Source organism: Branchiostoma belcheri, unplaced genomic scaffold (assembly GCF_001625305.1).
Source record: "Branchiostoma belcheri isolate BF01 breed outbred unplaced genomic scaffold, Haploidv18h27 scaffold14, whole genome shotgun sequence".
NCBI lineage: Eukaryota > Metazoa > Chordata > Leptocardii > Amphioxiformes > Branchiostomatidae > Branchiostoma > Branchiostoma belcheri.
The window spans coordinates 3,564,986-3,586,602 of record NW_017802824.1 but is presented as its reverse complement, the minus strand read 5'-3'; the positions used below and the strand labels follow the sequence as shown (position 1 = coordinate 3,586,602).

Sequence of the window (21,617 nt, the reverse complement as noted above, 5' to 3'; positions counted from 1 at the left end):
GATATACTTGAAATCATTTTTTTAATTCGTAAACTCCTGAAACACACGGGTAGAATAAGGTAGGCTGTTCAAGAAGGGATTATTAACAACTACAACAATGATTCAAGTGTAAAACGGCTCTATCTAATTTGCATATTTCGTATTCAGATTTCTTATTGCACAACAATTGAACAATGTGCAACGTATGTCATCTACTAAAATGCTATGTAACAACAAACATATTGGACTAATCTACCTATTAAAGACGTATGTAGTATAAGATAAGAATGCTGTGCAAACCTGGTGCAATGTCCCTTTGAACTAAATCTTCACTAGCGTAGCCCTTTATGATTGAGTACATGTATGAATATCCACCGGTAAATTCGTGCATAGAAAACTAGACTTCAGTAATGTTGTCTAAAGCCATTGTCACACATAGCCTTATATGGCCTCCCGAACACTACCGAACTCCCCTCAACCATACCTGGTAGTTAGGAGTACAATGTAGGTCCGGAGCAATTAAAAGCGGATTGGTTGGCTGGTGTTCGGCCAGGTAGGCTACGACCATGTTTGGCTGAAAAGTAGGTTCCTAATGTGTGACAAGGGCTTTATACAACCAACAATATATCTACGTACTAAAAATACTACACACAACAGCAAACGCAATGATGAAAACATAAGAGACGGCTTTAGCTCCTGAACTAGTTATCCTGCTCGTTTCGAATGGCTGTGTGTTTTTCATTAACCAATCATAGACGTCGTTCTTTCCCTGACGCTGAAGCTCAGGTCCAATCGTCTCTCGCACCTTTTTGTGGTAGTCGTTCAGCCATGTTAGCTAGGAAACAAAATGTTTGAAAAATAAGCATCAGAAGTTATAAGTAGGAGATATAACCAAAGTATAAATTTACATATCCTTCAAATATCCACTACTGTGTATTCTATCTATTTATCCATACGCATAAAGGGTAAGTACATAATGTAAAGAAAATCAAATTAAAATATTAAGTTAAAAGATTATTTCGTGGTTATAAAGTCAATGGAAGAAGACCAGTTATAGATTATGTTGGTCTTCTGCCATTGAATCTAATACCTACCGGATAATATTTAACACAATTAAGATCTTAATAATCAACCATAACCAGCAATCCATAGAAGACAAAAACAATAAAAAGAAAACATATTTTTCATGAACATGAATGTGACGGATTGAAATCAAATCATTATAAATGCCTTTAATAAACGACAACCAAATAAATAAAACATAGAAGCAGAATTACTGTTACACATAGAGTTTTAGATATAATATACAAAGTCGTATTACCTGATCCATGTTCAGCATGTCAAATTTGATCATTTTCTCTGAAAACGGCACCAGTGTAATTGGTTCAAAGGTCAGGTAGGTTCTACCGCCGAAGTTGTACTGAAAAGGTATTATTGAATTCATTATTAGTTAAAGTAATCTTGACTATTACTTATAGTACTTATAATTATTCCTATTTAAAATGTGATAAACAGTAAACCGGGGTGGGGCATTATGCATTACTCGTGAAACATTTTTTAAAAGGTTTGAGACCAACGTAGAATAGCAAAGTTCTTCCTTCACAACCACTTACTTAACAGCATGAATGGACTTAATTGCTCGACAATCGTACAAGTATCAATGATATGAATTATGTCCAAAGAGAAAGTACTTTATCTATAAGTTAACTGATGTTGATTTCGTTGTATTGATTCAGGAAGAGACTACATCTTTAAGTAAATTACCTTTGTGTCTGCTTCTCTCACCATAGCCAGGGTCTCCAAACGAATGCCGAACTGTCCGTCTTCATAATAACCCGGCTCTGTGTGAGGGGAATCGTTTAAAAGAGATTTAACGTTAGACAAATGTATTTTTAAAAAGCAGTACAAAGATCTATACACGGGAACCAGTTATTCAACAAAAGCAAGCTGAATAGGTATACAAATATCTGTATAGCTGGTATAACCACCCTTCGGCGTAACACTCTACCTTTAACTCGCAGGTACGCGGCAGCAGCTGGCTACATTACACCGAACGACTTGTTACACCTAACCTTTGAACATCAGACTCCAAACATTGTTTATAGCTATACTTAGAAATAAAACACTTTTTTATGCGATAACAATCGTTAGATATTTTTTTCTGTAATATAAATGGATTGTTTACATGCAATTAAAACACAGTAAGGGAGCATAGAAATGAGTGAGTCAGATATAAAGAGAAATGTATGAGAGAACTTTACCAATCGTGATGAATGTTCCCTCTTCCCCAACAGGAACACCCTCGGTACCGCTAAAGTACGGATCTAAAGTGATAGATACAGGGAGAGAGACAGAGAGGGAATACAACCTAGTGCAAAATCTCGATCATTGGGATCATCCAGCACCCTTGCATCAACTTGCATATAAGATTCAATGTTCACCTGAGTTAATTGGTAAGTTACATACTAATAGATATTGAACTCGTCTGTTCTCTAAATCAAGAAATGTGAGCCACTGGAGTTGTTAACCGGATTTCTCAGTCTTTATCAGACATTTGACATTTTTGCGAGAGGAGTGAAGGAGGCCATCAGCACCAGGGCACACCAACTTTCCATCAACCGGGACGGGGAGGGGGGCGTTATCGACTTCCGACGAATTTTGACCCAGCGTTGACGTGCGGATAAATGACAGCACTGGATAACTGGTGAAAACTGAGAAATTCTTTCAAAAATTCCGGTGATCCAAGTTCCTTGTGTTGGAGAACAGTATAATTTTCTTTATGTTTTTGACATATGATGCATGGGTACTGGAGACATTCCCTGTTCTTATCATATGTTTACCTATGGTAATAAACGTTCCCGTCTCTCCAACCGGGACACCTGAGCTGCGGCCAAAGTAAGGATCTATGTGAAAGGCAGTTAGTCAATATGTTAGCAGCAAGTTAGTAGGTTATCAGCAGTTAGCGATATGTTAGCAGCAAGTTAGTAGGTTATCAGCAGTTAGCGATAATTAATATATATATATATATATATATATATATATATATATATATATATATATATATATATATATATATATATGGAATTGACAGCAAGTTATGGTATGTTAACAGCAATTAGAGTTACTATGTCATCAGCAGTTGGCGGGTTAGTACAAAAATGCATTTTGTTATCAACGGTTAGAAACTGTTAGTATGTCACCACCAGTTAGCTAGTTAGTAAGTCACCAGCAGTTATAGCAAGTTAGTACATTTTATCATCAGCAGTTAGTAGCGAGTTAGTATGTTATCAGCAGTTAGTATTTCATTAGCAGTTAACGAGTCAGTATCTCATGAGCAGTATAGAGGGTTTATATTTGATAATGAGCATATGGCCTTCCTGGGGACATAAATTTTTTTTACATCATCATCGTCATCTCATGGACACACATGACAACAACAGGGCCGTCTCGTGTGACGTTGCTCATGCCATCATAACAACTTAAAACGTCTTCCTTCAAAGATCCTGATCTCCTATTTAGAATATTGTAATAATTTAATATTTAGAACAAAAAGACTTGCTTACCTTCGTGCACGTTGAGAAAGGACCCCAGTCCGTGCCCCGTCCCGTGACCGTACTCCAGCCCGCGGCTAAACAGGGGAGCCCGAGCGGCCTGGTCCAGCCGGATTCCTGGCATTGCAGTAAGGGGGAATCGAAGTTGAGAGCAAAAAGGTATCATCTGTATCGGTATAACTGAACTTCGGAGTAACACATGTACACCAGCTTCGCAGGCATATGGCAGCTAGTGAGCGATCTTGCAGTGAACTACCTGTTAAGCCCAACCTTTGAACAGTCACCTAACTGTAAACTCTGTAGTCACTCATCTAAATGATGATGCCCCTACTGCACTTTGTTGCAGCTAGGTCTATTCTACAATAGTCTTTACAAGTATTTATTTAATAGCTAAAGGGAGAAATGAGTTTTTCACATATATTTCAAACTACAACTGTTATTGTATTTATATATTTTTACTTGCAAGGTAAATGGAAGTCTTACCAAATGTTCCTTGCTTGAAGACTTGAAGGAACTCGTTGATGGCACCCATAAGAACCAGGGTATAACATTCCTAACAAAAATCAAGGCAATAAAGGCAGTAAATATTTGTTAAAGCTGGTGTTAACGTATCAACAATGGTCTAAGTTAATATTTAAAAAATGTTTAATAACTGTTGTAATATGTTATGTACGTATGAGTAAAGAATACTGTTGCCAAACTGTCTTTCTTCTACTTACACATAACATACAATTTGCACCTTGGTTTTGAGTACTTTGTTGGTAATCAAAATATGGTGAAATATCTTGTTTATGGAATGAAAGAAACATGGTGTCCTACTCGCTGATAGTCAGTCGGCTGCCCAAAGTGCAAAGTTCTGGTTACATCAGTAGTGCCGTCCCTGAACAGAGATATTTAGAGCAAAATGCTAAGTAAAATGTAAGGTTTATATTTACTGCACAGTCTTTGACAAGTCAGTTTCACCGTCTTCCAATGCCATTCTACTTTTGAAAAGATGGATTAGACGGATGTAGGCATTGGTACAATATTTAATATCTACAATACACATTGAGCATATCAATCAGGAGTTTTTGCCTGAATGTCTTGCAATTGCAACTGATTTCAACGTTAAAGCACTGAGTGAATGATAAAGAACTATCTATCAATTGATGAATGAATGAGTGAATGGTTGAACTACCTAATAATGGACGACAGTAAATTTACAATGTTGTTTCCTTACCTATATTGACCACCTGAATCAATTAGATAAACATCTTCTGTATTGACTGCCCTGTTTGTCTCTTCAGTTGGCCTGTAGAAACACAACAAAATGTAAATGAAGCTAAAATTGACAAAGCATACTAACTTCCTTTTACCTTCTCATGAAAAAAAAAACGCCCGAAAGAACTTGAAATTCCGCTTGCACATATTCCTACGTCCAGAAAGTATTTTTTATGCATTGCAGTCACTGTTTTGTGGACATGCATTTTCTTGCGTTGCACATATTCTTCAAACATCAAACTCACCTGAAAATACTAACCGCCCAAGCCCTTCAGGAGCTTCACCTATACCTATTCCTATGCCCAGAAAGTATCTATATTCTGGTGCATTGCTTGCAGGCACTGTATTGTGTACATGCATATTCTTCCGTTGCATATACAGTGTATACTTGTAAATCAAACTCACCTGTAATGCACGACTGCTCCGTTGGGCCCTGAGGCTGATATAGCGGGGAAGCTGAGGCCCATGTAGTCCCGCTGTCGTCTGTACCAGACATAAATCGTTTCACTAAGCAATTGAATGTAGCCTACGGCAGATTTCTCTGCACGAAAAGTTGGATTTACCAATGGTAGTAAAGTCGGGTAATGTTTTTTGTACTGTACATGGCTTACAATGTTAGTAAATAAAATTACGGTATCGTCATCCAACCAGAAGCAATAAATCGTCAACAATATACAGATAATGTGATCATCATGATCATTATAAACAATAATTGTAACAGAATTTCAGAAATTTCTAAATATTATGATAATAATAGTAATAATGTTCTACATTTGACATACTCACGATCGTAGTTGTTCGAGATAGTCTGCTCCAGATATTTCCGTCACAGATCCACCAGGTACCTGATGTTGACATATGGTAAATAATAAGTATGAATTTCTGCTTTCCCACATAGATTAGATTTTTTTTGTCAGAATGGTTTTTACTTATTGGTTACCTGCTTTTGACTTGTTGGTTACCATTACTTATTGGTTATCTTCTTTACTTATTGGTTATCACGTAAAACACTTGTTCTTGCCCTCAATTGCTAGAATTGTGTAAAGTAAGAAAAGTGAGAAAAAGATTGCAACTAACCGCTTCCTCGAGCCACATCAGGTATTCACACTTGGCCACGGCGTCACGGACCTAGGTTCAAGAAAGTATATCGCTGAATAATATCCCCCAGAACTTGCACGTTTATGTTGACCCAAATGAAGGGTAAGTATTGTTAGGGATAAGTCATGTCATGAACCGCAATGAGGGGGGATACAAGCTTTTACTGCAGCGTTACCCGGCAGTGGGAAGTAGAACTAGTCATCACTTAGAAAAGTAGTAAAATGACTACCAAAATGTAATGCAATGCGATTGTGCAGATAAGTTTCAAAATGTAGAGATCACTAGTACTTGTCATCAAACATTGCTTATATAGCGATTTGATTATCCATGATAAGAAGGATATGCGGCATAGATCACCATACTTGAGAAGACCTGAAATGTTATGTTTAGACAGCAGAAGTGTTCGTTGACACTCACGTGAGCATTCTTCAGTCCCTGCTGTTCAACTGGGTTCTTCTTAGACTTCATCTTCATCACCGGTGACGCGTCAAGGATCTGTTTGCTCTGTGAATTAGAATAGATAAATCCAGTAAAGCGTTTTTTCATTTTAATGATATAGGAGGACAGAAAGTAAAGTTAATTGGACTAGTTCTATTTTGTGCTTGCTTATGCTGGCTATATATAACACCTGTTACCCTCAACCTTTGCACATTCAACTGCAGGCGAAAAAGATAATGTTAAAATGATAATGTCTCGACACATTTAATTCTAAACATTGTTTAAAGTATCTAGTAAATATGCCCCAACTGTACTCGGTAGCAGCGAGTTCCACAATGAAATACAAATTTTCAAACACCTCAACCCTTAGTTGATAACTCTGATATTAAGTTAAAACGTATTTCTTGTTATTTTCTAAGCTGCTATTCGACACGTTATGTTCGAGCTGTAGTTAATAACGCTATCGTCTCTCACCTCCGGTACTTTACTGAAGACGGCATACGTGGTAGAGGCTGAACTGATCCAGATCTTCCTGATGTTGGAGTCGGCGGCCAGCGCCTCCACGGCTGTCAGGAGGGTGTCGTACGCCGCCACCTGCACACATGACGCACCTGTCGTACAGCCCAGCTGCAAGTGACTTCTCACGTCATCTGTCACTTTGCTCATGTCCAGGTACAACCTACAGTACGGAATTAGTCATGAAATATGTATAAAAAAACTAGAGAAGTAACATTTGCAAAGCAAATGCATGATGTTTACCTTCGGACATGGTCTGCTCTGTTAACTCTTACACATTCACATACATGCACTACTAGTATATGGGGACAGGAGCAGAGCAGACCATAAAATTGCAAATTATGTAACCCAAGTCACCATGGTGACAGACGTCAACAAATCATGTCATTGGTCAGGTCATATGTCACTGTTTGGAGAAGAAGAAGAGGAAGAAACTGAGCAAAAGCAAAATGTTTTCCTTCCGTAAACTTAATTAGTCACGAAATGAATGTCCTTCTGGTACAGACTGGGCCCAAACATATCCGTTGTAACTTGACCTGACAACCATGCGGAAACACGGACACGCAGCCAGATATACTGATACAGCCTAGCTGCATGTGAGTTCTCAAGCCATCAGTCACTTTGCCCATGTCCAGGTACAACCTGCGGTACGACAGCAATAACTAAGTACATTTGTATAACAGCGAGCGCTACCAGATATAGACGTGATTTATAATGACTGTCCCTCTGCGACAGACTGGACAGTATCCATTACAATTTGACCTTTGTGGGGTCGTGTGGCATGCCGCCGATTTTGTGCCCTTAGGGAAGGCACGTGCACTTAACGTCCACTTTCCTCGAGGCCTCCCTTCACCCAAGTTAAAATGAATATGTCTATTCTCCGTTCATGCGTTTGTCCTCTGCGTTGGTGGCGGCACGCTCAAGTTGGAAAAACTTGAGCGTGTCGTCATCATGTCTTGTGATAAATGTTGAAATTAAAAAAAAATGACCGAAAGACAATGCGGAAGCACAGACATACACACGGGCACACACACATACCGTGAAACACATACACACCAAAAACACATGTAAACATGGGCACGTACTTGGCGGTGTCGGCAGTGACAATGGCGTACGCGAAGAAGACAGGGTTGAACGGAACATCACTGCCTCGCAGGTTAACCAACCCTAGAATAAAATGATATTGCACTTAGCTTTTGATTGACTTCTACAGTTCAAAATTAGTCGCTTTAGGGTCCTTAAAGAATAATGACAACCACACAAGGCAACCAACTACACAGAAATAAACCATAATTAAATTGTTATTATTAGAGGTATATCCACTTACAGGCCACTTCGTCCAGTTTAGTCAGCACCAGTGCGTCCGCCTCTGTCTCGGTCATTTTCCCCCGTATGTCTGTGAGCTTGTCTTCCCAGGACTTCCCTGGGATCGAGACATTCAAGATTTTAATAAAACAATCCATTTTAGCGATTGGACAAAGACTATGTGTCAGTCAGGAAGTGTAGGTGCCAAAATGTTATAGTACACGAATGTGTTTGAAAGCTGAATTTTTAACACAGCTTTCATTCATGTTTGTTACATTCTGGTAGTTTCTAGAGGTGCCACAAAATGAGTGTGCAACGTGTGGGCTTTTTTAGTGCCAACCATAAATTTCAAAATATTAAATTATTAAAAAACACAAAGTTTAAAAAAAAGAACGTAAAAGAATAACTATCTTTTTTTCAATTAAGATATTTCAATTTTTGGTACAAAACGTTTCATACTGCGCCTGTAATGTGATCGTAAACCAGCATGTTTTGAAAACACACCTGTGTAGTTCAGACCGAGAGTGATAAGGGGCGCTGTTGAAGGTGGCGGTCTGTCAGTCCAGATATCATCAATCAAGTTTCCACCACTACTGCCAACTAAGGATATACCGTCTGCTTGTAAAGCATCATCGTACTGCTTCCATGTACCTATGGGTTCATGCGAGTTAGTCGGGTTAGTGGAGGGTTAGTGGGTAGAGCACATGTTAGCTGTAGACTGTCATAAACGCTTTAGCGAATGGCATTCCTGTTTGTACGAAGGCCCACAACGACACATCCATATATACCTCTTTCGCTGCCCTTCCACACCGCGCTTCCAAGGGATATGTCTTGTGGAAGAGGTGTATGGAAGGTATAGTCCTCGGCAGCGTGGTGTGGAAAGGCCGCCGTATAGGTGTATGGAAGTGTCGTTGTGGGCCTTCGTATGTTTGGAAGAAGCGCCTCGCTAGTTGTTGTTATTTGTTGCGGTACATCTGTAAGAAGAAACCTCAGGTAGAAGGGCTATCTGCGTTGTGAGGAATGTACGACGTGCTATGAACATGGGCTTTACCAAAAATACAGAAACTAAACAAACTTTTATGCCTTATAATTCAGGTAAAATTTTGAATCAAGTTTGATTTATTCGAAAGAAAAATGATATGCACATTTTTTTAAAAGATTCACGTCCCATATCCTCAAAACACTTCATTCCCTTCCATGACAAGTTGTTAGTATGTCATATAAGTAGATGTCGTTAGGCGGCGCTGTTAGTGCATCACATCCAACCAGATCCCGGCCACGCCCTAACCTGTGTACTCCAGTCCAAGAGTTATAAGTGGTGCTTGTGATGGACCCGGGCGATCCTCCCAAAGATCGTCCACCAGATTTTGCGGCACGCCAAACAGACGTATTCTTGCATCTCTTAACGTTTCCTCCAGTGCTTCCCATAACTCTATGTGGGTCGAAGGAATCATTAGATTTTGAATAGCTTTCATTATCATTATAATCAGTGTCATCATCATCATTATCATTATTATCATCGTCATCATTATCACTATCGTCATCCCTATAATCAGCGTCATCATCCTTACTATCACCATAATCATAATCATCGTATAAATCGTCATCATCATTAATATAGTCGTAATCATCGTCATCATCACCATCGTAATCATCATAATCATCTTCATCGTTATCACCATCGTCATAATCATCGACATCATCTTCACCATAGTCATAATAACAATAATCTTCAATAGCATCGCCAAAGTTATTGTCAATACCATCATCTTCGTCATCATAATCATGGTCATCACTATCATAATCATCGTCATAATCATCATCACCATCGTCTTTACCATCATCCTTATCATAAACAATCATCGTCATCACCGTTACCATCATCCGTTGTGCAATGGTTCAAATGATACCATGTCACCGTGACTATGTGAAAGTTCGTAATTCAATAAGGATCACCCCTTGCGGAGGCCAGGCGAACCCCTGCCTTGTATACTAGTAATAAGTGTCAAGGCTCCTCATAATAATAGCACTGTGCTAGTTGGACTGTCTTTGCTGTATCTTCAGCCTAAGGAATAGATAAAGTGTGTACTCACTGATAGAGACCAGCTGTGGGTCCACTCCCACCCGTCCTCCCGGGTTCAGCTCACTAACCAGCCACTCTTCTATAGTGGGGACGTCTTCTTCGGCTTGGGGGAAAAACAATAGTTAAAATTGATACTGTTGTTCGTGTTTATAATAGTTACATCACGTAGTTAACAATATTTTATCAGGTTAATGAATGGTTCTTTATTCCTAACAATTGTTGCGAATAAAGAACTTTGCTATTTAATCGAGAAGTGAAATTGTAGATTCTTAAGCAGTGAAATTTCAAATTCTATAAAATGAGAAGAAATACTGGTGCAATCGGATTTTGCAAGTGTGCATATGCAAGTTACACGTGTTTTCCATTTAAAAAAAGAAAAAGGAAACGTAAGCTATTATTGAAATAAATCCTGTAATGTCAACTTAATTGTGACGCAGATTTCACTACTCACCTTGTTTCATGAGTATCCAGTTACAGTCCAACTCCTGTTCCCCCTGTAGGAAGTACCGACTGTCTGTCCACAGCGCCGCCTTACCGCCGGATGCGTCATTCGTCACTACTGCAGTACCTGGGACAACCGATAGGGTGTGTAAAGGGACATTATGGATATGTTAAAGGGGCATTACGGATATGAATGTTTAGGCCAAGCTCAAGCCTTCTAGGTGAATTCGAAAAAGAGAAATATCAAATAACATTGAAAATTTATTTAGCTCTCCTGGAAAAAATGAGCGCGCAATTCGAATGCAAAATTGAGGGTGGCATGGTGCATTTGGCCATAGGCGGTGATCTCGGGTCAATTATCACCTAAATATCACCTACATATTCACAAGCATCAAGTTAGCCACAAGCTCATTAAAATCCAAGTGCCTCATTGTATTATTATAATAAGATCTTTGCTGGGGGTAAGTCTGGGCAGCCCAAATTAACAACAGCAGAGTTAAAACGCCCCCTACCTGCTGACCCGGTAAATCCACTGATGAACTCACGACGTTTGTCCCGTGTGGAGATGTATTCACTCTGAGGAGAAAATATCTATTGTTAGATACAAGTATTTGTTCTGAGTAGTGGTTACAGTTCATGATGATCAGTATCGGATAGAATGAATGGCACAAAGGTTGAGCACCATTCTGGTGATCATGACGACCTAATCATCCACTCAATATGGAATCATGCGATCACAGGGTCGCAAAACAAATATAAATATTCTGGATGAGGAAATCTGTACGTCTGATATGAACATTTACTGCCTTTTTCTTAACACATTTTTGTCATCATTTCTAAAAAAAAAGCTTTGTGAGTCCCTTGTCCATGGTTCAATGTATGGCGACAATAACAAAGCAACCAATGTACTAGTCTATTCTAAAAACTATGACTACCATGCAAATGGAGTACTGACATATTGTATTTTAAACGTTTCTGTCCATTACAATGCATTCTCTCATTGTAAAAGCGTTACATACAGGCCTAAGAATATGAGTAGGTCTCACCAGATGCGCGTCTCCTGCAGGAATAATATAAGCCTGTATAGAGCCGGCGAAGTACCCGCTAGTCTGCATGGCCTGCCGCAGACTGGCCAGCAGGGCTGTTGTGTCTTTAGCCGTCGGGGGGATGTACTGAAGTATAACACAAGCAGCAGATAAGAGTTAACTGTGTGGCGCAACGACAGAACGTTAGACTTGGAACCAAGAGGTCCTGAGTTCGAATCCTGCCATGCCACCGATCTTCAGACGAATTTCCTCACTTAACTCATGTGAAAATTAGTATGTCTGTTGTCCGTGCGTTTGTCTGCGTTGGTGGCGGCATAAAAATAAGTAGATAAAAACTTAATTGTGTCGTCGTCATGTTTTGTACTGCATTTTGGGATAGGAAAAAAAAAGATAAATCAAACTCTACAATTCTCTCTTCTGAAGAAGAGTGACAAAGAAATTTACTTTTCAATCATTCCGCAACCTGACGAAATTATTTTTGGGTTCTAATAGAAGTCTCTCAAAGAAATGTGCTAAACTCCATAGAACAACGTATTACCGGAGGCGTCGCTGTGCAGTCCCTTTCCGTATCGCCAGGGGCTCTCTTGACACGTGGGGATCGTGGATGGATGCCATCCCCTTCGCTGACAGGGTCCCCTCTAGCGAAGAACACGGCTCCTTCGTGAAAGAAACATGGGAATTGATGCTATGCAACCATACAGGGACACTTAAGTAAAACAACATTATAGGTCATTTGTAACTTCATGAAGGAGGTCAATGACCTCAAAAGGAGTATTATAATCAGTTGTGTCCGTGCGTTCACAGCTAAAACTCACGTTACCTTTGCTACGTTCGTATGTAGCTTGCCATGTCGTCTGATAGTATTTGCGAGAGATTGCACGTTGTTTGTTTGTTGTTGTCGTTTGACACCGTATTAATTTTCAGTAGCCAATGTAACATTACCAAACGACACCCCCATCTTCAAGTTTTGGAACAGTCTCCAGCTATTGCCAATAGCCGCTTTGTGTGGTTAGCCTAGCTGACGTCCTCCAAGCAGACGTCGTTCGGTTGGCCCACTTGTTTATCCTCAAAACAATATAATCGGGTAGGATAACGTTACATAGCAGATAACTACGTGGCCTTTGCGTGCTCTGTACAGGAAACGGTGGTCTTCAAGGGCGATTAGGTTCCTTTCAGTAATCCATGAAGACTTTGGACACACCAAAATTCTTATCTTGAAATCTCGCTCTGCGATATCTCTCCAATGCACTTGGCCACGCAAACATGACAACACGAGAAGTTACCGTACATTCCTTTGCCAAAAAGGAATATTTTCGTAGCGTTCGTGTGAATGTGTCTCTTTCTGTCTGTAAACACGATAACTCAAGAAGGCCTAGATGGGAATTTGGTTGGTCTTGGTATAAGACGATATAAAATCTCACACGTGCCCTGTTAAAACGTCCCAGCTAATATTTCATTCTGTCTCTTTGGATAAACAGAGGCTCAATAATCAATGAAGGAAAGAAAAGGAAATAACGGGCGTGTTAAAAAAAAACTAGCTCACGAATTGTTCCTCATTATATCATTGTCTAATTCTTTTGATATGTGATGGTGGCGTGGCCGCTGATATAAGGTCAATGTAACTTGAGTGCGTCGCCATCTCGTCTCTATATCTGTTCTATAATTTCAACAAGTTAGAGCTACCTACCATCGAAAATTCGTGACCCTAGCATGCCCAGATCGTGAAATATCAAAACCTGAAGTTATGCTGCAGTGCCAAGCAAACCCGCAGGGGGGCCCAAAATCTAATCATTTCTAGGTCTTATCAACACGTATCAACCTAAATCATTATCCATCGAAAGCGTGAAAATGTCCCTAAAATAAAAAAGCTGTATCCTAAGTATTTCTGCTATCTGTTCCCAAGCTTGGCACTACCATGCAGTAGCCAGATTTCCGTCCGCTCACAGAACGTGCGGTTTGGCTGTTGGCACCGGTCCAAAGTAGCGCCCTAGACGGGAGGTACGAACTGGATCCGATAGTCTCAGCGACCTCTGCCACGCTCTGTTTAACCTGCATCAACCCTGGTGCCCCGAAAGGTGAAGTTTTCAGTACCTGTTTAGACCATGTTGATTTGATCATATGTCAGTCGAGCGCGCATGAATTTTCGTCCGTACAAGGTTTGCTACTGTTCGGCTCCACTAGCAGTGTATGTCAAAATGATTAAAACTTTTAGAGATGGACAAGAATTTCGGTCATGGTTAGCTGGTCGTTTTCTAGTGTTCGGGACTATGTCAGCAGTGTCCGAGGGTCACAATATTGACTCAAATCTAACTCAAATGCGGTGCGATTCGTATTAAAAAGTACGTGACCGAAAAATCCAGTCATACTGCTCCCGAACAAGCACAGTTGGGGCTATCATCACTAAAAAGCTTTTAAAAACTACTGCAATGAAATGTACAAGGATTAAGTGTAACGAGTCGTTCGGTGTGATATAGCTAGCTGCCGCCGCGTCGTACTTGCGAAGCTTGCGTTTTACGCCGAAGGGCGGTTATACCGGCTATACAGATACAGATACAGAACTTCAGCCAACCTTGGTTGGTTAATTGGGGTCGGGGTAAGGTTCTGAATGTGTGACTATCATCGTGCTTGTCAAGTAGAGCTTGCTATGACATTTATGACCCATTATAGTGTCTGATTTATTTTAGCACGGTGGTTTGAAAGGTGATATAAAACGGGAGTAATAAACCCAGAGGAGAGACATGAGCACCCTTGACTCACACCGTGGGGTTTAACGAGCTACAACTTGTGCGTGTTACAATATACTGCATGCAGGTGGCTTGCACTGTAAAACAATTATGGGGGTCCTGACAACGCTCTACGCTGACTTCGGAAACCTCTCGATTACGATTTACGATAAATTCCAAGTGGCTACAACGGCGAATACGCTCTACGCAAAATGCGTAAGTTACGCTCGACGTTGAATTCGAGAGCTCCGTCTACGCTCTACGTAGAATTATATCGGGTGATTACGCTCTACGGAAAGGGGCCCCCGGGCCCCCATTATAATTTAACCCCTGTCGCACATTTAGACCCTTCCCTGGAGTTCAGGAGGTTTGTATCCACTGACAGAGCCGTATCACCTGTGCTAGAAGAGCGGGTTAGAGGTGTATTACTAGAGACCCTTTAATTAAGCCCGCGTTCCCACTATGGAACAAGCTACCACGTGATTGTTTCCCACATGGTTACAACCTTAATCCTTTGAAGTGTAAGGTCAACAAACCTCTGTCCTCACTGGCTGTACAGATACCCAAAACATTTAAGTGGCTACCATGAGCCTTGTCTTGTGGTGAATTATGAAGTAAATAAAAAAAGAAAAGTAACCCCCCCCCCACAAAAAAAAAACAGCCGCTCTAAAAAAGCTTACGTATCTAGGAGGCTGTGTCCAAAAAATGAGTTTTTGACCTGGCACACATAAGTCGTTGAGGCATTCTTTCAGTAACCTATAGCCCTTACACGGGTTCGAAACGGCTGGAAAAAAGTAGAAAACGATCGAATACACAGACTAGTCTCTACCAGGCTTTGGAAACAGCTGGAAAGAGTAGATATTGGCAAAGTTGACAGATACCATGCCAGTGCAGTGGAGTCGGTCCGCTAAACATTTGCCGCCAACTGTACTCTTTTATCAGACCACCTCCCCTGGCATGTCTATTTGGCCAATATCTACTCTTTCCAGCTGCTTCCAAAGCCTGGTAGAGGCTATCCTATGAGGGCCTGCGAAGGGGGGGGGGGGGTCCCGACAACGCTCTACGCTGAATTCGGAAACCTCTCGATTACGCTTTACGATAAATTCCAAGTGGCTACAACGCATTACGTAGAATTAAAACGGCGAATACGCTCTACGCAAAATGCGAAGAGCGGTCCGTCTCTCTACGTAGAATTAAAAACGGCCGATTACGCTCTACGGAAAAGGGCTTGCGGGCCCCCTCCTATCAGTAATCCGAAATTCCAGTCTCGATGAGGGGTGGAGTATTTGAGACTATCGGTTGAGCAATTAGCTGCTGTTTGATTGTAAATAGATGTTATGTACACAAGATAAAGCACGAGTGCTGTTTTTATGTACGTCCGACCTGTCAAGGGAACTCAAGAAATATTGTTTTCGGGTTAAGAAGTCAAGTGTTTTTCAGTCCCAGTGCTCCAAGGTGTGGTTTCAATCAACGTTCAGAAAACGGAAATGTTTCCAAATACAATCTTTGGAACAGGTAGTTTAAAATGGTGGAAAATCTATTCTTTTTGCGATTCTCCCTCAATCAAAATTTGTGAAACAGCCCTGATAGTAGACTGGATGCCAGACATTTTTTGCAGGACCTGCACAGGCAAGCTCCTCGGCTCTAGGGCTAACATCGCTCCCAAAATACTTAACAAAAGTTCACTAGAGACAGTATAGAATGTATGTTTTTACATTTTAAGCCTACTGGTCGAAGATATTCTGGATGAGAAAATCTGCCTCATATTGCATCTACTACCATTTCTTATCGTTATCATTCACTGAACAAAACAAGCTACATGTATATGTGAGGCGTCTTTTTATTATCTAGGTGCCAACTATAAATAGCTACATGTAAATGTACAATATGAATGAAGCAACAAATACAAATGAAGCAACTGCTTTTTGTCAGTGACATCGCATTTTTTTTAACCTCACAGATATCAATATGTTATGGCATGGGATCGATTTAAGTTACTACATTAAAAGAATTTTAAATGAAACTTTATTCGCAAAACCATGCCCAAAAAGAATGAGCACAAAATTGACCTTAACTCAAAATTAAACCTTTCCGCCATAAAAATTGCATTTCCCCGTGTAAAGGGTTGGTCAAAATCCCTCGGGCTCAACTCCTCCGTAGCGGTAATTTAAATAGACGGGCGTAGTGCTTTTGACCACCGAATGGAAGAGGCTAACGGCCCGATATCCAGTCTGGCTGCAGAGGTACCAGTTTTGCCGCCCTGTCATCGCTTTGCGTGGCTTTAAGTAACCCCGAAATCGCGATTAAGATCATCTTACACTAGCGACCTCCCGGCCCTTAAGCCTAGCTACCCCCACTGAGCACGAAATTACACTAAAAGGTCCCCCATATGGAACACGTTATCACCAAAACAGCCGACCGACATTTTAATCGTTATAGCAAGAGCCGATTAATTTGACAAGATACATGTTTCCAAACAGACTCACTATGAAATACTGACATGTTGACATGGATTATAAAAGATTTTATCTGCCGTGAGAAAAAAAAAAAGGACCTAAACCTACGAAGTTGTCTAATGCAGTTTTTATGGTTAAAAAAAACAAATTTTCCAATTCGATATTTTAGTCACTAATCACTAGTTACATACTAGGTAGAAAAACAATATCCCAATGTATATCAACATTATGAAACAAAAAAAAATGCCGAAATTTTTTAAGGAAAGTTAGGAAAAATAGAATCAGGGCTGATTTTGGGGTACCATCTGGAAAAAAAGGACTCATACTATGGCTTGTTTAAATTTCTTCCATGTTTAAATGCCCAAAGTACAAATTGGCTTATGTCTAGCAGCATGTGTCAATGTTATACAGCCTGCTATTCAGAATATGTCCAATTTTGCCTCCCTGACAATGCACTGGATACCTTTAGAGTAGTTTTTAGGGATTTAACCCAATTTTCAAAGTCAACATTCTAGTCATTTACCTACATACTGGGTTAAAAACTACATTATCCCAATGCATATCGACCATCATAAAGCAAAAATTCCCAAAATTCTGACGGAAAATGGTTACTGGAAGGGCCCTGGGGCAATTTTTAGGGTACCACCCAGAAAATAAAGGACTTGATCTAGGGGCTTGTTTCTGCAGTTTTAAACGCCCAAAGTATGAAATACTGATTTAAATGTGCTTATGTGAAGCAGTATGTGTCAATATCATAAAGCTTGGCTTATTCAGAATATTTCAGATTTTGCTGCCCCCATTGGATACCCCACCCCGTCCTGTTAAAGTTGTCCAGGCGTTGACATATGGGGCCGTTCCGGGCACTACCTGTTGACCTGAGCCATCAAACATGTTTAAACAAATAAAACCTGTGTGTAGAAGGGGAGGGGGGAGTGGCAGAGGTAGTACTTCAGGGCGCTTTCTCTTCAACTACACGTGTCATAAAATAGCCATAAAGACAACGCCAGTTTTCTTCGCAGAAAGTTGCAACACCAACGGAACAAACTTGTCAATTCATGGTAAGATACGTCTGTCACTTATGTAGCTCTTTATGCCATGGACGTCACACACACAAAGATACCTAAACCGTGTTAGCTTATTAGATTGCCTAACTAGTGGGAAATCGCTGGTGGTGACATAATGCCATCTAAGTCTCACTTGCGTTCCTTATTATAAGACAATAACCTTTATCCCACGTTGCAGTTGACTGATGAAGCCTTTGTCACACATTCAGACCCCCCCCTCGTCCTTTCTTTGTAGTGACATTGACAATGTGTGTGGGCAAGGTGGTGTGTTTCACACATCGAATCACAGTCAATGGGTATGTGTACAAACGTTGTTATTCCTTACTTTAATTGCCAATTAATTTTCCATGCAGACCTTTCCACAACTACGTCAATAAGACAAGAGGAATTTCGAGTATGGCTCATGATCTGAACGTAACACTTGTTGAACTATGAATATCCTACGAAAGCCTACAACATCAGCACGCAAAACTAAGATCACACTACGGCCATGATATGCTACCGCCTTGCTGAAAAAAAACGTCATACGCCCCTTATCCTAACACGGCCAAACACAACAAAAGAACTAAAGTCTACAAACCAGTGCAGGCTCCAAGTGTCCTCTGTTTGGACCTTAGTAATACGTTATCTATAAAAGACATGTTAAACGATAACCTACCTGTACATAGCAGTAGAATGGTGGCAAAGTGCATGGTTATCCCTGGTGTCCCAACTACACTCGTCTGACGACCTCGAGTTAGTGACTTCGGTGGTAACTGTCAGAATAGACCAAAACAGGATGGGGGAGGAAGCATTGAATTTCTGAAAATATTGTATCATAAATCACAAAGCGTGCTTTTCTACTTGCTGATGTGTTGTCAGTAATATAATATTGTAAGCAAAAATACACAATGGGCAGCATTTATGTGTTTTAACTCAAAGGAATTGTGATTTTAATTTTATCAACCCCTACCGCTCAGATACTGAAGCCCAGGCAAATAATCCAGGTCTCAGATCTTTTCACGCCCCCCGAATATTCCAAACTTCCAAGTGGAGGGGAGCCCATGATGCACTTCGGCAGAACGTCTCGTTTAAGGTCTCGCGTATTCAGGGATGACATCACCTCTATAGTTTTCAAATCTTGTATCAGAAAAGATATCGTCTGCAACGACCAAAATTCTCATGCGACATTGACCAAACATCCTTGACTTGGTAGATTTCAGTGTCCACTTGGCCTTGGTCTAGTAGACTTCAGTGTTCACGTGACCTCGGGCAAGAAGAGTTAAGTGTTGACGTGACCATGGTCTGGTAGACTCCAGAGTACACGTGACCATGGTCTGGTAGACTTTGGTGTTCACGTGACCTTGATCTGGTAGACTTTAGTGTTCACGTGACCATGGTCTGGTAGACCATAGAGTTCACGTGACCTTGGTTTGGTAGACTCCAGAGTACACGTGACCTTGGTCTGGTAGACTTCAGTGTTCACGTGACCATGGTCTGGTAGACTTCAGTGTTCACGTGACCATGGCCTGGTAGACTTCAGTGTTGACGTGACCATGGCCTGGTAGACTCCAGTGTTCACGTGACCATGGTCTGGTAGACTTCAGTGTCCACGTGACCATAGTCTGGTAGACTTCAGTGTCCACGTTACCATGGTCTGGTAGACTTCAGTGTTCACGTGACCACGGCCTGGTAGACTCCAGCGCCCACGTGACCATGGTCTTGTAGACTCCAGTGTTCACGTGACCATGGTCTGGTAGACTTCAGTGTCCACGTTACCATGGTCTGGTAGACTCCAGTGTTCACGTGACCATGGCCTGGTAGACTTCAGTGTTCACGTGACCATGGTCTGGTAGACTTCAGTGTTCACGTGACCATGGCCTGGTAGACTTCAGTGTTCACGTGACCATGGCCTCGTAGACTCCAGTGTGCACGTGACCCTGACCTTGCAGGCCTGATAGTTCCGTCAGCACGCGTGAGCCTGACCGGATGTCTTGTGAACTTGGCACCAGATTCTTACCCAGATGTCTGACATTCCTACCCTTCCACAGAAACAGCCGGATGCAAACAAACTCGAGAAATCTGGAGAACTCCAGGACAGACTTGTCTTGAAGATGCCGACAAAATTCTCGAGAATGCAGTAATGACTTCAAAGAACTTTGCTAAAATCGACCTCTCGATGTTTCGAGAGAATTTGGCAAGGAGGTCTTGTGCTTAGGGTACTAGTCTCAGAATTTGGTTCTGGGTTCAAATTCTTTCAGGCCGCATTTTGTCCTTGGGAAAGACATTTACTTTAAAACACCTATTTCCTGTGGCCTAAATCTAGTGTCAAACTGCTCCCGAACTTCACTTAACCTCGGTTGGTTAGCCGGGTCGGGGAAGGTTCTGTGAAGGTGAGACCGGGGTTTAAGATTGGTGCCAAGCGTGAGGAAATTTGTTTTCAACCCGTTCGTTTTAATTTAATAAACTTCAACACTATCAAGTCTTTGACTTTCCGTCAACGTTCTCCAGCTTGGGTCACGCAAGGAGAGTTTTTCTGCGACCTGATAACATTCTTCGAGGAAAGTACCACATATGCGTTAATCGGCCCTTTACAATCCATTGTAAGAATTAGGAGAGTAGAAACAGAAAGACACACCAAGCCAAACCCGGGCGCCACTTCATAACCCGACGCTCCTACCGAATCGGCTAAAAGGTCTAGACCCATTGGCCGGGTCAGTTGGTAGCGCCTATAAACCCCACACTGTTACAACACATTCAGGACCTTCCCCCGACAATAAACAAATAAGGGTCGGCTAAAGTTTGGGAACAGTTTGACCGGATTGTGACCATGCCTAGCTTTATACGAATCGTATTAAATTTGAGTTAAATTTAAGTAAAATTTGATCCCTAACACTGCTGAGTCATTCCCTACCACTAGCCAACCACCAGCCAACTATGACCGGACCTTTAGTCCACACCCGGATGTTTTAATGTTTTAGATAAGTTTGAAAAAATTTGGCTGGCGCAGGCGACCAATAGGCGACATCGACAAACTAGCAAACCACAGCCACCTGTTAATGTTTAACCATGTGCACATACATTAAAGCATGTACCATAATTAGTACCCTTGTATAGCCAATATAGAAGAGCAATAATTCCCGTGTATCTACGTCAATTGAGTTTCATTTTCACAGACGCTGATTAAATGTAGGCCAAGGTTCAGAGGCCAAAAGCTAGTATAGGTTGCCCATCAATATTTCAGGTTGCCGTCAACACTGGCTGTTTATTTTAGAGGGCAAGCTGTAAGCCAGGCCACCTGTAAAGTGTCGTTCATTTATACCGCCGAGGAGGGGACACTTCATTTTAGAAACCGTAAGTCGGGCCGTCAAATTTGAGAGTTCGAGAGGAACTAATATTTCAAAATCTGTAGGCTCAGATTGATCTAACAATAAATACCCCATTCCCTTCCATTCCTATCACATTAGGCCATACTGCCTTAATTTTATGGATGACATCCGCCCTCGCATTGATTTTCGCCTGTTCCCCCCAAAACGCACGTCCTCCGAGGCTCTGGCCTGGTTCTAGGCCTGGGTAGTTAGCGACAATACGGAGCCTGTGGTAACTCTGGAGGATGGCACCCAGGCTGCCGAAGCTCCACGACTCAAGAACTCAGTACATACGTACAGTGCCGATTCA

The 21,617-nt window shown here is 41.2% G+C and overlaps 1 protein-coding gene across 1 annotated transcript; it reads right to left on the bottom strand.

Moving 5' to 3' along the window:
• Positions 1 to 247: 247 nt before the first annotated feature.
• On the bottom strand, positions 248 to 18,704 carry LOC109464650 (xaa-Pro aminopeptidase 1-like). Its single transcript, XM_019761663.1, has 22 exons — positions 18,619 to 18,704; positions 12,256 to 12,374; positions 11,718 to 11,843; positions 11,184 to 11,247; positions 10,682 to 10,798; positions 10,241 to 10,333; positions 8,652 to 8,798; positions 8,170 to 8,265; positions 7,928 to 8,009; positions 6,810 to 7,005; positions 6,306 to 6,392; positions 5,868 to 5,918; positions 5,577 to 5,635; positions 5,196 to 5,273; positions 4,750 to 4,821; positions 4,350 to 4,410; positions 4,014 to 4,083; positions 3,543 to 3,647; positions 2,820 to 2,882; positions 1,744 to 1,820; positions 1,301 to 1,399; positions 248 to 814 (listed from the first exon to the last, which is right to left on the bottom strand). Exons 1-22 carry the CDS (start codon positions 18,650 to 18,652, stop codon positions 608 to 610), a joined length of 2,103 nt encoding a protein of 700 aa, XP_019617222.1. The 5' UTR covers positions 18,653 to 18,704; the 3' UTR covers positions 248 to 607.
• Positions 18,705 to 21,617: the final 2,913 nt, after the last annotated feature.

Bases quoted from the DNA above. Each gene is read 5' to 3' on its own strand.
- LOC109464650 (XM_019761663.1), bottom strand. From the start codon at position 18,652: ATGCACTTTGCCACCATTCTACTGCTATGTACAG. The intron at 10,799-11,183 runs GTAGGGGGCGTT...CGGTTGTCCCAG, and splicing joins TGGATTTACCGGGTCAGCAG to GTACTGCAGTAGTGACGAAT. The intron at 3,648-4,013 runs GTAAGACTTCCA...CTGCAATGCCAG, and splicing joins CTTCAAGCAAGGAACATTTG to GAATCCGGCTGGACCAGGCC.